General features: G+C 37.9%; 1 protein-coding gene across 2 annotated transcripts in view; it reads left to right on the plus strand.

Moving 5' to 3' along the window:
• The window catches only part of CNTNAP2 (contactin associated protein 2), a 1,202,163-nt gene that overhangs the window by 885,862 nt on the left and 298,556 nt on the right, over positions 1-17,745 (plus strand). For both annotated transcript variants that reach the window (XM_088150062.1, XM_088150063.1), the window contains exon 13: positions 3,353-3,553. In XM_088150062.1, the coding sequence (XP_088006188.1) occupies positions 3,353-3,553 (201 nt within the window). The remainder of the gene's footprint in view (positions 1-3,352; positions 3,554-17,745) is intronic.

Genomic DNA, 17,745 nt, shown 5'->3' on the forward strand with positions numbered 1-17,745 from the left:
CAATTTCAACCCACCATTTTGACATTGTTGATCATCATTGCAGATGTCCCTGGATTCTTCCACTGGCAGGGAATTGAAGTTGTAAGCTTAAATTGCCCCTTCCAACTCTATCATACTATGAATTGGTATGAGTTTCTTTGTTCTCCAGTAATTTTCTCTTTAAAACAAAAACAGCTAGTAATCATATATATAAATACAAAAGCAACACTTACCTTGAGGCCTTATATTACTTAGAAAATATAAAATATAAAAAATATATTACTTCAGAACATATACATCTAACTATCATCAGATCCACGGCATATATGTCCTGAAGTCTCAACATGAAATGTTTTCATGCAGCAGCAGCAGCAGCAGCAGCAGCAGCAGCAGCAGCAGCAGCAGCAGCAGCAGCAGCAGCAGCAGCAAATGGAGGGCAAGTTCATTTTGATAACAACGTTGCCTGAAAAAGACTAGATAGCCAATTCTGGGCTTTCACTCAACAAATAGCTGAATAAATCAAGTCCAGCTTTAAGCACATTTTTTGCATTACACATAAGCAAAAGTGCCATTTGTTGTATTTAAAGTTGCTTCATTGGTTTTTCCCTATTTATCAACTAAAAGAACAATCATTGAATCAGTCTTGGGGACTGTTTTGTGCTCTAACTGTGGCTTTACAGGACATACATGCAGCTGCTAGCATTCAGCTAGAGATGCTATTGCTGTATTGATTTCTTTCATTATGAAGGCACAGTTCTAGCCTACAGTCAGGAAGCCCAATCTAACTCAGTAGCTCTGGATGCCTCTATGACAATGACTACATACATCTGGTGAAACTCTCAGGGGAGCACACCCTGCCAAGCTAGTTGGCATTACAGAAGAATGCAGACCCCACATCCACCTATTGAGCAAAGTGTTTGTTGGAAGTGGGATTTCAGAGGCACTGATGCTGCAGCTTTTCACAACCTACTGACCACAATGGGATTTAAGGATATACTCCTTGTCTTCTCTGTATCTGTTATTCTGCCTGCTTTTCATCTATTAGATTGCTAATCTTGGAGTCTTAATTCTGCATTTGTTGCTAGCAAACACACTACTTGCTGACTCCTCTCCTTGTAGGCTGCAGTTACCTGTAGCTGGATGCTAGTCTTTGCCTATTTCCTTCAATAAATCTCCGTTTATTGTTATAAAACTTGCTTTGCTATTCTTGCTCAGGCTAGATTCTTACTCTCTGGAGCAGTCAGATACACAAACTGGCTGGCTACTGGTGCTGCACTTGGAGATTCATTCTGCTAATGGCTCTGCTGTCACCATTCCTGACTCTTCAGCACCTTTGACCCGCCTCCTGAACACTGCCCCATGGCTGCCAACTCTTTTCCTCCCCACATGGACTTACCGCTCTGTGTTCTTCCTTTGACATCTTAAGTCATCCTGCTAGTTCTGTTGCTCCTAGCTCTGAAATACTCACCTTTTTCTGACGTGCCCACATAAACCCTGTTCCAGAGGTCTACTTCTGTAATAAGTGTGAGGGTGGCCCCATTCTTTAGTTACACTAAACACTCAATATTGAGAAGAGGGGAAGAAGAGGCTCAGGTTGACCACCATAAAGCTTTTTCCACACTGACAGTAATAATAATAGGAGTGCCTAATAATAGGATAGTCTTTCAATAATTTAGCATGTATCTTCAACTTTAGACACACACACACACACACACACACACACTATATGCTTTCCATTAATTGAGATGGAAATTAATAGAAAATAGGCCAAAAGAGTAATTTACATGGCCTCCTATTTTCTTAATATCCTCAGCTACTGTATGATACATCTGCTTTGCTAAGTGAATTTAGCACTCATGCAAAATGCCATATGGACTCACCAGAGATTTGATACAAGCTCAGCACAAGCACCAGGACAGATTTACATGCACACTTGCCTTTTGTCTCTTATTAACTGTTGGAAGTTAATCAGAGAAGAGCATCAAGAATTGTGTTTTAGAATATCTTACGAAAGTGCACCAATCCTTCAACTCTAATGGAACCTGGATCCTGTCTTCTAAGTTCTTTTAACATAATGAATCAGATCCGTTGGTAGTAATTTATTTTGACTGAACTACTTAGAAAAGGTTTGCCTTCTTGATAAAGTACAATCCATATAGCATCCCAGATAATTTGGAATTTAAAGAATGTCTTGACTAAAGATTAGGGAGCACAAAGTCATTTCAGATTAAGAGTTAAGAATCTTTTAGAATATGGCAACAGCACCCAGCAGTTTGGTGGGGGGCTTTTTCCTGTGCAATACAGAAAGAAACAGTGAGGTACTAGAAGCCAGTAATTATCATTTCTAGCTTGTGAAAAGAAGTCATAAACAATCTAGGCCATTGGGAAGACAGAAAGAATTAACAAAGGGAAAAGAGAGATAAGATAGTGCTTGCCAGGGCAAAGTGATGAACAAAGAGTTAATATCTGGGTTTTTTTGGGGGGGGGGATCTGTTTTTTAGTGGCAATATGAAAACAACCCCTGACTACACTTAACAGAATTAGCGCTCAGTCTAAATACTAAGTTCCTTTTTAAAAAGCTGTATCGGTATAAATACATGCAATGGTCTCATTTCATAAAGGAAAGGAACATTTTAAAATATAAGTTTGTTAGCATAGGTTTGCTCAGAGCATTCAATTATGAAACACACAAAAGGCATCTAAAGTATGTTACAGGGATTGATCATGAAAGAAAGGTTTTCATTTTCTGAAGTATTCCAAATACAATTTCAGGAGCATGCAAGGCAGCACAGAAGAGTTCACTGCCTGAGGAGAAGATGTCAGAGCAACATATATAAGCCAGCCAGACCAGTAGTCAAATTTTACTTTAATTCTGTGATGGGGTAGCATCTTTAATTAATCTGAGTAAAGCAGGCTAGGTTTGGGTTGCAGGAAACGCCAAATGAAATAGAGCTCTGTTTTCTATTCCCTTCCTGACTATCTACAGCCTGAGGCAGCTGCCTCTCTTGGTCTAATGAGAGATCCAATCCTGTGTATATATGACTGTATGGTATTTAATTGAATCTCTATATTTTATGGCAGAAAGCTAATCACAGCTGAAAATAGTGGTTTAGATCCAAGAAATGATGTTTGTGGGAAAACTCATATTTAATCTTTCATGCTTGCTTTTTAGGCATTTTTTTTTAAAAAATAGAAATTAAATTGGATCCAGCTTACCTTTTCTTAGGTTTGGCTACCAAGCTATGCATGATGGCAGAGCCAACAGAAGTTGATCAAATACTGTTAGTAGGATTAACTTCAATATGCATCTCTGAATTAGAGATAGCAAGAACTTCAACTAAGTCCAATTTGCTCTTATCTATTTTTCTTGCAGAGGACAAAGTATGGACTACTGTGAATCATGACTTGCAAGAGCGTTTTCCAGTGGTAAGCAACAGACCAGAGAAGCATGCTTTGCTACAGCTTAATTACAGTGCCACCATGGATCAAATCTCAGCCATCACTGGTAGCGCCGAGTATTGTGAACAGTTCATCTCCTATGTCTGTAAATTGTCAAGGCTGCTGAACACCCCAGGTAGGCTAAAAGTAGAATGTCATTGCTGCCCTTAACAATTTTTCTTATTTGGCCATGAGACCCTTCCCGAGGTAAGCTAAAGATGGAATGTTATTGCTGCTGTTAGAAAAACTGCCCTGTTCTGCAACAGGTTTAAATCACATCCAAAGTAAGCTCTGAAGTCAGATTTACTTATATGGTTGCATGGAACCACTCAATTTATGATGGGGGATATTTGAACATGAAACACTGTCTTTATTTCAACTACCTGATCCATACTGACAGCCTTTTGACATACATTCACGTTGTGCTGCTGGTAAAGAATTTATTTAGTGTCCCTTGAATTGTTCTGTCAACTGCGTAAACTCAAAGTTGAAGAAAGAAAAAAAAAAAAAGCAAACAGAAAAAGCAGGCACTCCAATCATACATCTTCCATCCAGACTCCAATATTTGCTGTGGTCATTCTTTCTGTGTAAAAAAGATAAGTTCTTGTTTCTAAACAGAGAGTTGATGGGCTCAAGCATGTCTCTGACCTGAAAGATGTGCAAGAATGGAAACATTACAGTTATGTGGCGTGAAGGAAAGACATAATGTCCATATTCTGGAGAGCATTATTCTAAAGAACAGCACTCACAATATAAAAGCACGGGAAACAAGAAAATGCATCTGAGTTTTCCTGTAACTCTGCCTTTTCAGTCTGGTGCAGAATTACGACAGCTTCTTTGTCAAAGGTGGATAATTTGTGCTCTTCCACAGAGCTTTGAGAACAGCTCCAAAAGTTGCTGACCAATTTGAGAGAACAGGAGAGTAATTAATCAAGCTAACCCCACTTTTTGAAGTATAACCCTAAGCACACTCTCAAAAGCCAAATGTGCCCTTAGCCTGAAAAAAGTTGCACATCTATGTGCTGTCCTGAGGAAAACAAAGAGCTGTCAGTAGTTGTGTAAACTTGGTACGTAACATAGTGTCATGGAATATTCAGTATTTCCTTGATAATTCAGTTGTCAGAATACCACATTAGAATATATTTTTCATCTTTCCTTCCTCACCTGAAAATGGGTACGGTACCTAGCTACCGCTTGAACCCCAAAATATAGAATTGTCACCTAAACAAATGTAGAAAATTTTCATATTAACCTGAAGGAGATATAGATTTGTGAAAAGAGATTAAAAACAGGTGAGTTAATTTTGCTTATTCTCAGTTCAGAACCAAACATTTAGCTTAAACTTTAAAACAGTGTTATTCTCAATGTACTATTCCTAGCAGCAGGGGAGTTTTCTAAGAATATGTTGTTGTTTTACAAAGAAAACACCTATTACATGTTATAATTCCTTTTTTTGGAGTAAACCCATTTCAGGACTGTAAATGTTCTTTGTAAATTAGATGCATTATTGTATTTTTTTTCCTTCTCTGTTGCATACAGAAATGGTAGAGAGGAAAACATATTACAGCAGATCATTTTAATACATTTTAATATACACTATGGCAAAGTATAGTATGCATTGTACTGTATGGAATAGGCTACACATGTCCAGCAACAGTGATTTATACCACAAAAAAGCAGAAGCTGATATTGTTTCTCTTTCCAAAAGCAACTGTTTTCAGTTCTGTTCCATAGATGGCTAACCCTAATGTTCATTCTTGTCCTAAACCCCTTTTTTTTACTGTTTGAGAATATTGTCTTAAAATGCATAATGGTATTTCTACTTATCTCAGAATACAACTGTTTGCATAGCTTCTTTTCCTTGGGGATTTTACAAATGAAGCACACTAAGCCAGAAGAAAAAGATTGCTTAAAAATCATGACTGTTTATCATTTTGTGTAGGCGAATAATGTTTCTATATGAAATAAATATATAAATGTTTCTGCTCAAAAAGTAGCCAACAATTCAGATGTTTGTCTTTTGGTTGGTTGCACATCTAAGTACTTAAGATTGTTACTGTATTCTTGCAATGGTGTGTATAGAAGCACAGAAAATGTCGGAACTGTAGATATTAACCAATCTGACTGGTTGTTCCACCCATATCTGTGATTGCAGCAGATCTAATTCTAGGGGCCAAATTACCACAGGGAGCAAATTAAAGACTTCTTGTTACCATTAGAAGATCATTATATCTCATTCTCTTTTAGGAAGGTAAAGAACCCCATGGAAGTGATGTTCATCTGTATTTTCCTCACTTTCAGTTAGTACAGCAGGAACAGGAAAGAGAAAGAAATGAAAGTCAGTTATACTTTCTCAATGAAAAGAACGCAGTCTTCTGAAATCTATCTATCCTTTTTTCTATTCAACTTAGAGCAGTCTGCCTGAAAATGGCTGTGATGAAAGAATGCTAGGTATCATCTCTAGACGTGTGATATATTGCCACCAACTCAGTTTTCTGAATATTCATATTTGTGGAATGGGAGGCACCTTCCTGCCAGAGTGTGACCCATTTTCCATCCCATTTCATGTGATTTGTCCTGACTGACATAGATTATTTTGTGAGGCACTTCCATGGCCCACCATGGAGCAATAGACTCCACATAAGTTATTGTATCATAGAGAAATCTGTGAAGGAGAGTGCTAAGAGAACTGAAGGATATTTTATTTATTTTTTATTTCTTTACTGCTAGGCTTTGCACCTTTTCATTGGATTTCACAGAGCACAGTAACCCTGACTTTATCTCTTTAGGGTCTGTTGTGGCTTCTGGCTCTGCTGTGGTTCCAACTAGGGATCCACATTTCATTTTTGAGACATCGACAACCTTAATGGGAGAGGAAGCCAAGGAGGAGATAACATTGTTAAGCAGAAAGAACTGTGGAGTCCTTAGGGTTCTCTGAGCTTGGCTGTTTTCTTGCAAATGTTTCATTACCCGGCTAGGTAACATCTTCATTGCTAGAATGGAATGGGGTTTGCTCTCTGTTTATATACAGTGGCATGCCCTGCCAGTGCTGGTGGGGATGGGGGTTTTGTTTTATTTTTTTCCCTCTGGTAGTTCCTTGATTAGGGTATTTTTACTGCTGATTGTATGTCTGGTGATAATCTTGGTGTTAATCTCTGCTGGTGAGATGTTCTGGTCTTTTGTTTTCCTTTTTATTGTCTCTTTTGAATAGTGTGTAGATGTTGTTTATCTCTATGTGCCTATTGATGGCTGCCTTGTCTGCCTTGTCCACGCTTCCAGGAATTCCCTCGCATTTTTGGATTTAGCTTGGTCTAAGATGCTGACAGTTTCCCAGTTGAAACTATGGTTAAGTCTATCCATGTGTTGTGAGATTAAGGAGTTTTCATCATGTCGTCTGACTGCTAGTTGGTGTTCGTGGATGCGCTCTGCTAGCCTTCTGCCTGTCTGTCCTACATAGTGGTTGTTACAGTCCTTACACTGTATGTTGTAGATGACTCCTGTTTTTTTCTTCTTGGGCTACTGGGTCTTTTGGTTTGCTTAAGATGTTTTGGAGGGCTATAGTTGGTTTGTGTGCTACAGAGATGCCATGCGGTTGTAATAGTCTCTTGGTAGTTTCTGAGACGTTTCTGATGTATGGCAGTGTTATCCTTTTCATAACTTCTCTTCGATGTGTTATAGTAGGTTGAGTGGTCAGGCACTTTTTGATAAAGTTGCATGGATATCCATTTCGTTGGAAGATGTTATATAGGTGGTCTGATTCCTTTTACTGCTGTTCTGTGTTGCTTCAGTGCATTTGTGCTTGTTTAAATAATGTTCTTACACAGCTCCTCTTGTGGGAGGTTAGGTCGTTATTTTGGTAGTGGAGTACTTGATTAGTGTGTGTTGTCTTCCAATAGACTTGGGTTTCTAATTTGCTGTTGTTTCCTCTCCTGATGAGGATATCCAGGAAGGGTAGTGTTGTCAGTTGTCATTAATAGTGCAATCTTATTTATGTTTAGTAACAGCAATGAATCCCAGAAAGTTTAGTAAGACTTACTTTTATATGAGTACAGCCTAATATTTATGAATATGAATGTGTTAGTTAAAGCACATGTGTTGCCAAGGTAGGGTAGAGGGTTTTTCTATTTGGTGTCATTCTGCTTTCACTAGTGTTTGAAAATATGTTTCCTTTTGTAGATACTGTTTCAAGATAGCATCTGACATATCAATCGCATAATAAAATATGTTTGATGAGTAAGGACCGGCCACTAGGCTTTCTCCTTGAAAGAACATCTGGTCCCCAAGAAACTGTTCTCTAGTGAATTCAATGGCAAAAATCAAAGGAGCTCTTAAATGTCTCTTGGAGAGGTGGCCCTGGAATATCTTCCTGCTTTTCAACAAGTAATGCAAATTATTAAAATGCTTGATTAGACTTGACCGAAGTACTCACATTTCTATCTTGCTTTCAGTAAAGCATGTATAAAGTGTTATGACACCACCTACTGGAAGAAAACAGGATGGATGAGTTTTTTTGCATATCACATTCACATGTTCATTTATAATTCTGTCCTATTCCATCCCATTCCATTTCCATACTAATTACTTCTATTTTTTTTTTCACAAATGCAGAAACAAAAACATTTATGAATGGATTTTGTCACAAACTATATTTCTAAGTTTATTCATTTTCCAAGCTCATTTTTGTAAATATATTTTATAATACAGTATGCACCATTATACTACATTATATTACAGTACTTCTTTGAGCCAAATATTGTAAGGCAAAATCTGGAGAAGTGCAGAAGTATGATCAATAATTGTATACCAGTAGTCCAGTTCTCAAACGTTCTTAAAAACCTGCCACTAATTGTTCAAGACTTATTCACTTTAGATTACCTCTGGAATCCTAAATAGTAACTTTATATTCCACAGCAGAAGAGTTAGAATGGCAAGCAGGATACAAGGGTTCCAGAGGAGAAAGAAAGAGAAGCAGCCTTGGTAAATGAAGTATTTGCAGAAAAATAATACTATACTGGACCATACATTTTGAGGAGGGACTCTTTAAATACTGTACCTTTTGAGGAGCTCATTTTAATTCATTTCTGGTTTTGCTGAAGATCTTATGGTTCACACATATCTGCATAATATTCTGGCAATTATGGACCAGAAACATGTAAAAATTGTCTTGCTATCCAAAACAAACATATATACAGACAAGAAGATGGTGTAGAAGATTAAAGATAACCTTGAAGAAGGAATGCAAGAAATATTAAGTAAACATCAACTTAGCTCTTTCTTCAACTTCCTCAATGGGAAGGAAGAGGGAATGAGAAAGAAAGAAGAAGAAACAACTCAGGATGACCCCATTTTGATTTTGTTGGTATAAAAGGGGGACAAAGGGAAACTCCAACAGCTTTTCAAGATACTGTTGTTAAACCTTATCACAACAGAGTTCAAGCATTCCTTGTGGCATGTGTTTCCTGACCTGACCTTTAGAAGGCTGACAGATAGATACATCAACCCATTACATTATTTCCTCATCCTTCTCAATCATGGTTAATCCTAAACAGAGTTACAAGGAGGAGCTGATGAGAGTAATCTCTTTCCTTCCCAGTAATTTTACAGCAGATTCCTGTTTTGGAATAAGTAAGGTTACCTGAACCTCACTAATTACTAATAAGTAAAATGCTGGAAGCTTGGGGATTGCCATGGGGAGGGGGAATTGTGTGAATTGGCATCTCATACCTTTGATATCAGTTATGTAAAAGAATACCTCTTGGTTGTTTTTTTTCCTTCCTGGATTTTGCTTTTTTTATCATAGAGAAATCAGGCCAGAACAAACATTACTCAAAATGAAGTCTGGATGGTGTCCACTCTCTCCACTCTCCTCTATTCACAAAACTCCACAGATATTCTTCAGTGCTTAAGAGACAAATTGGCCATGTGGAGTAATTTCAGGTTTATTTGTAGAAGTTTGCTAACATCCCTGAGCTGTTGTAGGAAGTATTCTTTGTTTTCATCACTCTAGTGCTTGTGGGAATTACCATATGATTGTAGGTATGTGTGTGTGTGTGGCATGCATTCATTATTGGAGTAAACTGTCAGAGAAGCATAAGCAACAGCCACAATCTTTTCCCTCCAGATATTTATAATATAATTTCCACCAACCCACCCATATCACCAACTTACAGTGGAACCTCGGTTTACAAACTTAATTCGTTCCGTGACTCTGGCCGCAACCCGAAATGGTCGCAACCTGAAGCAAATTTCCCATAAGGTTCAATGTAATTACCGTTAATCCATTCTGGCGTGGAGGACAGGGAGGCGGCTATTGCTTGGAGGGAGAGTCCCCCTCCCTATGACCATGTCAGGGGCAGAAAATGGCCATGGACCACGTGTCAGGGGCAGAAAAATGGCCACGGACCACATGTCAGGGGTGGAAAATGGCCACGGACCACGTATCAGGGGCGGAAAAATGGCCTCAGACCACATGTCAGGGGTGGAAAATGGCCGCGGACCACGTGTCAGGGGCGGAAAAATGGCCGCGGACTGTGTCACGGGAGGGAAAATGGCCGTGTATCCTGCTCGTACCCCGAGGCGGAGTTCGCAAACCGAGGTAAATTTTTGCGGCCGGAGCTGGTCGTAACTCGAAAAGTTTGTAAACAGAGGTGTTCGTAACCCGAGGTACCACTGTACTTCTATTACATTACATCTATTACTACTCTACAGAACATTTGTTTGAGTACCTATGAAATAAAGAATTCAGTCAAATATTAAACAGAGAGAAAGAGACAGGACATTCTATGTAAATGTTCTGGGGAAAAAATCTGAGGCATAGTGACCAGCTTAAATGAGAGGAGTTAGCTAGAAGATGTTACTTCATGCAATAATTAAGAGAAATAAAAATATCAATGATCCTTTTTTCCTTCTCTCTTTCTCTCAGCAATAGATAGCTTTGTTTCTTGATTGTTTCATATAGTTATATTGAATTTAGAAGCAAAAATTTAGTCTAACTAGAGCTTTTCCAAGGAATCTTTATAGCAGAGCAAAATATATGATTGCAATATGTATATATGTGTGTTCTTGCATGTGTGTGCACATAAGATTTGTATTGACCAGGCCAGAACAACAATAGAAAGTACAAAATGACAATGCTTGGTCAAAATTGATTTCCATGTGAACAATCTTTTACTTGTATCCAGTGCTTATGAACATGTCACTGTAGGGATGGTAGAGACAGAAAAAGAAGCATCAGAAAGGTAGAATTTCAGTCACGTAATTGTTATTGATACAAAGGTTTATTGAAATCACAGAGTAAATTTTCCAATTAAAAATAAATTCTTAAGGTGTTAGAATCCCATATGCTACTTGCTATTTTCTGTTCAAATAATCAAATGTAACTCTTGAATGTGAGACTTCAGTACTCAAGAAGAACCTATAAAACCTTTGTTCTGTCACTACAGTCAGTGTACTATACCTTGGAGAACAGTATGAAATGTTTTATATTGTCTCAGTTTGATTTATGTTAACCTTAAAATTTTTCTATACCCATCTTATTCTATTCAAATGCATTTACCATGTATAACATCCCATATGTATATTTTGCCTAATTTACTAGAGGTTACTAGAGGTTTGGTGATCTAAACATGAATTCCTGTATGTTCTAGTTATACCTGGGATATTATTTGTATGGGAATATTTGGGAACCCTCTGTTCATTACTTCACCTTCAGTTTCATGATGGAATAAAAAAGAATATAAATCAACTGAATAACAACAGCAACAACAACTGTCCTGACAAACATTCACATTCGGATGCAAATTCAGGCAGTTTAGGTATTTCACATGGTGCCAAGTCAAGGAAAGATTTCTCCCAGAGAACCTCTTCATTCTCTGCTAGTCAGGGAGGGCTCTTCAGGAGTTAGATAGCTTGTTAAACTATGTATTATTTATATCTTGCATAGGTTTGATACTATAAAAGCTCTTCTGTTGTTTATGACTTTTCCCTGTTAGGCAATCAGTGATGTCTTTCAGACTTTTAGAAACATGAGAACGTCTAAAATCTGTTTACCCATGTGAATGCTGAAATGTAATAGAAGTTATAGAGGGTCCCAGCTTATAGGTATTTTTTGCTATTTGACATTTAGTAGAATCAGTTTCATCTTCTCTGTTCTAGAAATTATTTTTATTTTCTGTGATGGTTACTATATCTTCTGCAGTCCATAGCTGTTCCTAAATATTCTTAAAACAAGAACCATCTGACAAGCATTTATACATCTGAAAAGCAAATAGTTCAGTGATATATACATTAAAAAAAAAAAAAAGCTAACATAGCCACTTTTAAAAAGTAAAGGCAACTGATGACTCCATATACATTGGAATACTGAATAATGTAGATGTTACTTTTAAAAATTGCAAGAACTGTCCTTAAAATAGCATATCAAAAGAATAAATATTGAATAGATACATAACAAACAAAGCTTACCTATTCCACCCATATTTCAGGCATTCTCCCTAATAGCACAACAATTACTAGTAGGTAAGAGCAAGGATAAGCAATGTGGTGTCCTCCAGATATTTAGGTTTCAAAATCCATCAGCTTTAGTCAGTATGGTCAGTGACAAACAGTTGTGGAAACTGTGGTCGAAAAATACCTGGAGGAACCAAGTTGTCTGTCCTAAGCCAGAGTCTACTGAAAAATCTATTCCTAGCAATACAATTTTTAAAAAAAATTATTATAGAGTTCCTGTTAAGTAAATCAGCTAATGTTTTTGTCTAGATCTTTTCCTCTCAGAAAAGGAGATGGTGAAGTACAAAAGATTAAGTGCCAGGCGAAAGAAATACCGTTATATAGTTTGGTACAGATTGATATATATATCTCAATCTGTATCAAACTATATAAAGGTATTTCTTTCACCTGGCACTTAATCTTTTGTACTTCACCATCTCCTTTTATATATATTTTCTAATTGCCCCTGGTAATCAGTACAAGGTACCAGTTTTGTCTCATTCAAATGACTCTTTCAGAAAGACTCAAATACATGTGCTTTTTGACATTTGATTGTGCAGAATGTAATGCGGAAGGAGGTAAAATAACTTCGCTATTCTGTTGAAGGAACTGAACTTTCTCTTACTTTGCTGTCAGCTCAACACAGGTAGCAGTAACCCAAGGAATGCTGAGGGCACTGTGAGCTGAGACTCCAGCCTAATGTAATCAGTCTGATTGTCGATGGCACTTCAGTGATGTACAGTACATGTGCTTGATTATTATTTTTAACACCTTCTTTCTGGCTGAAGAAAATAATGGCAAATTAAAACTGTCATTTTCCAGCTCTATAAAGATTTTGTCCGTTCCCCTCATATACTAACATATTACCTATAATCTCTTTTTGACAAAATGTGTTGTATTATGTAAAATAAAATAACTCCTTCCTGTACTGATGGGAAGATACACAGGCCCACACACCCACACACAACACACGTGTGCACATGTGTATTCCGATGATATACAGCTAGCATAATGTAATGTCAGATGTCACACAGTGGGATGTGAAAGAATTCATGACCGGGTTAATATTTATTTATTTATTTATTGTATGCTGCCCATCTCACTATACAAGTGACTCCAGACAGTGTTCCAAATAAAAAACTAGAAAATCCTAGAAAAAAATATATAAGTTAAAAACTACAAAGGGTAACATTAAGCTAAAAAGTTAAAACTGCAATACACACTAAAAAAGTAGAGAGAGTATCCTCAGGCTACCAGCCACCTGCAGGGCTGCGAACCCCCATTGGGTCCCGATGCGAGTTTGCAGAGCCAGGTCTTAATGCCGTTTCAGAAGGCCAGCAAAGTGGGGGCCAATCTCACCTCAGGAGGCAAGATGTTCCAGAGGGCGGAAGCCATGGCAGAAAAGGGTCTCCTCCTGGACCCTGCCAGACAAAACTCTCTAGGCAACAGGGTCCATAATATACCCTTCCTGATGGACCAGGTGGGATGGGTCGATGTAATGGGGACAGGACAGTACCTCAGGTTACCTTATAACCTTACTTATAACCTTACTCAAGTTACGGTAATTTTTGGACATGCCACTAAGTGGGAGGCTGTTGTTGATGCATTTCCATATGAAGTCTATAAGTAGAAAGACTCTGATTGAAGAGAAGTACTCTCTGGATTAGATTTAGGGCTCATATCAGTAATAGGGATACAATTATCTTCTTCATACTGCTGAGTTACAATTCACAGAAGCTCCAACAAGCATGCCAATGTGAGCTGCAATTTTAGAAAAAGCAGAAGGGCTAGAGAATCCTTCCTGCAGCTCCATATTGTGATCTGTGACTGGAGTCCATGCTTTGCTCCTTTTGCTAGATTAAAGGACAGATTCTATTTCATATTCTTCATTCAGCTTTGGATTTTTGTCCCATTGAAAGTGGTTTATTTCAAGATCTCTCAAGTTTTCCAGCATGAAACTTCATTCCTTCCTATCTCAGATGTAAATGTGCAAGAGTCACAGAGTGTAGCTGGTACTGATACGCATAAACCATGAGATTAGCAGGTATCAAAGTTGATAGCCTTTATATCAATGGCCATGTTGATTAGGGGATTTGGGGAACTGAAGTTCACACTTTAGAGCAAGAGCTGGCAATCGCACAAAGAAAATAATTCACATTGAAATAAAATAAACATCCTTTGATCTAAAGAATTGACGACTATGGCAAGAACTATTGGTTTCAGGTGGATGTCATAGCAAATGCTTCCAACAGTTTTTGATTATTGTTAGTGTTGCTATTGCTCATATACCTTTTGCCCACCCAGTCAGGGTGATTAAGTGTAAACATCTAAATCCCCCAGAAAGAATGTTACATATATGTTCAAGCATAGGATTCTGGGGAGTTTGTTGAATACAGCATCAAAAGCAACAAATGAACAAAAGTTGGCTTCCAGAAATTATATCTTGCAGCACCACCACCAACAACAACAAAAATCACAAATACAAGTGAGGAAGTGGTCCTTGACCTTTTAGAAATAAAGACATTCCTGAGCAATATGTGTACATTCTAAATTGTTTCTATTATTGTTTTTGTTGCTCTTACGTACTGAATGGAAGATTTCTGGTAATATGGAAAGGAAAAAATGATTGATGTACCAAGATTGTTTATTTAAAGCAATTTATGTGATATAAAAGTTTAAATTGCCATTTTTCTTTTCTGCTTGATTAAATACGTCAGAGCTTAGTGTTTCCTTGGCTAGTAGCCCAGATGTCCTGCCACAATGATATCTTATTGAATACTCTAAAATATGAAATACTCACAATTAGCAGATAAAACTTACTATATGTAATATTTCATGTAGCTATTCCTTGTGGTCATTCCAGGTAAGACTTACTGTATACCACTTAATAGAACTCCCACATGTAACTTCTATAGGGGAGTAAATTTATCTTCTTCTATGAAGTGGGTTCTGCCCTAAACCATTTCACAACTTCTGGTTGACTTTAATCAATTTGAAAACTTCCATGTTACTCCATGAAGTGAGATCATAAGGTGTTTATGTAGCCCAATTTCCTCCTTATTCCTAATGTTTTACATTGTATTTTTATTAGTAATTTTAATTTATTATATTGATCATATTATGTTTATTATATTATTCATTAGATATACTTACTGTATATCAAACCCTTGGACCAAGAGCATAAAGTGACACAGATAGTACTGTCTTCTTCAATCTTTTTCCAGTGATACTCTATGGGTGTCACACATGACTGCTAGTACTTTTATGCCTGAGGGAGTATCTGACTTAAAGCAGAACAATTGCCTCACAGAGACAGATAACATGGAGGCTTTTTTATTTCTTTTAATATGTACAAATATATTTACAGGAATTAGGGGAAAAACAGAACTATGTACAATAGGGTGTCCAAACTTCCCAATAGAAAGTCTCTTCTTCCCTCCTGTCTCTTGAAAGGCTGTAACTACCTCTCCCTCAGAGCTGTTTGCTAGCAACTACCCACTCCAACACTTAGCTACCAACCCCTTCCCCTTTCTCCTCTTCCCTCTCACCTCAGTTTTTCACTAAGAGGGAGAGATAAGAAGGGAATTGGCTGATTTATTATGGTGTATGCTTAGAGCCTTTCTTTTACTTTTTTTGGACCTCAACAGCTTTCCCTCTATATTGATATTGCAGGATGAATTTTTCTCTGGAACTTCTGCCCAGCCCTTCTGGCCTGGGGTTTTCCCAAGGTCTACAGACATCCTTCTGCAGACAGCCACCCCCCTCTGTCCCATCTGCCTGGGGTTTTGGATGAAGCATGTCCCTCTGTCTAGGTCTTTGCTTTTCTTCTGCCAAGAAAGCCTCCAGCTGACATCTTCACTCCTCTTCTCCCTCTGAGGCCAGGAAACTTACCACTCCAGTGGCAATTGCCACTCCAGTGGCCCCACACACTCACAACAATGTGTTTCTCCAGTCATCAACTTACCACACATTCTCTCCAAAAGCACTTATTGTCTTATTGTGTCAGAGCAGCACAGGCTCAAACATGGTAACATGTCTCTCTGTCTTCCTTCTCTCCCCCCTCCCACCCTTTCTCTCTTTCTCTCTCTGGCTCAAACTGGCAGCACTGTCCCCAGCAACTGAGGTGGGTTTCCCCCCAGGGCTTTAGAACCCCAATACCTATATACTACGTTTGGCCAGAATACTCCACCACAGACCAGGCTAGCAGCCAGGGCATCTCATCTGCCCTTATGACAGCACAACTGCACTCCAAGGCCATCCCTGAGCTTCATCTCCCTATTTGTTTTTATTTTTTATCTTTTCTGACTCATGCCAGCTTAGCAGCAGCTAGTCTGGCCACAAAACCCGTATGCCACAATGGGATGAGTGGGGGATATAGATATACTGTAGATATAGATATAGATGTGTGTGTGTGTGTGTGTGTGTGTGTGTGTGTGTATAGGCAATATATGTATCACTTATTCCTCCAGCTTTTCTTCATAAGAACCTTATAAGGTACTTTGGAGTAAGAGAAAGAAACCAGCCCAAAGTTACCCATAAAATTGTTATGTCATATTCATATTCATATTCATATTCATATGATCAACCTGGTCTCCCTCATCTTAGTGCAGCATCTTGTCCACCATATGCTGGCTTGCACATTTCCATTTATATGGAAAAGACTTGTGCATAGTGACCAAGTGATTCAGTTGGGAACTGAATGATGATCTCCCAGGTTTAGCATACTACTCATTAAATCTTTTCTGTACATGCTACAATACGTATAGGATAAATGTAACTTAGATAAAGTTTCCATTCCATGTATATATTTCCAAAAGAAGTGCTAGAAAGATCTTGAGTCTGTCTCAAGTTCCATCATCAGAATAACCCTCCAAAACTAGAACTGAATTCCACCAAATTTACTGTACTAGAAAAAAGTAACAAAGGAAAGATCAATTTTGAAAATGGACCAGATCCAGCTGGGGGGGTGATAAGAATACATTTCCAGAGGCAAAAAGAAATTCCTCAGTGTATTCATATGGGAGACACAGTTGGGCAGTGACTCAGAATGTTGCTGAGTACTCTGTCTACACCCCCCTACCTCCTTTCTCCTGGTCACAAGACCCAGAGTGGAACATATGCACCCTGCCCTCTGTTTCCCAGTGCACACATACTGTACATACACACGCATACAGCTGCAACATGACGGAAAAGCAGAAATGTGAATACACACACACATCATATTACTTCATTACGCAGAGGAAAATACAGACAATCCTATGGCCACTGCTGGTAAAGGATTTGGAAAGAGTTACCAAAGCCATGTTCTGCATGCGTTCCTTAAATAAACCCATCCTGCTTTTAACCCTGCAAAAAAGCCAATCAGTAGGCTTTTTGTTTGATTTTTAAGGAAAGGTATATATACTCAATCGCAGCTGCAGTTAGAAATAGTTTTCATATATTGAATCTGTTTATTTCTTTGGTTAAAATGACATAAATGCATGGTTATTTAAATTTGTAAATCCTAGCAGTTTAATTATGAATGCATTATAATAATGTGTTTTTCCAGCATTTAAATCAGCCTGTTGCTAAAAGGTAAAATAAAACAAGAGGAGGACTTCTATTATATATTCTTACTTCTGATTATTAATCCTGTGATCTTAATTTCAATTCCATCATTGTTTCTTTTGTATCAGATTACAGTTTTTAAACAAAATTGCCTATATTATCTTTTACCCTTAAGTGGAGCATACGGTAAGATATAATGTGTAAAACCACTCTCACAAACCCGAAGCTTCCTAAATCACAGACTAATGCCTGCTGCCAAAATACTACTCATTTAGATACTATTTATTGGTAATG

The sequence above is a fragment of the Python bivittatus genome, unplaced genomic scaffold, assembly GCF_059951505.1.
Source record: "Python bivittatus isolate LINGU-HERP-01145 unplaced genomic scaffold, Pbiv_v1 ctg000610_np1212, whole genome shotgun sequence".
Lineage (NCBI taxonomy): Eukaryota > Metazoa > Chordata > Lepidosauria > Squamata > Pythonidae > Python > Python bivittatus.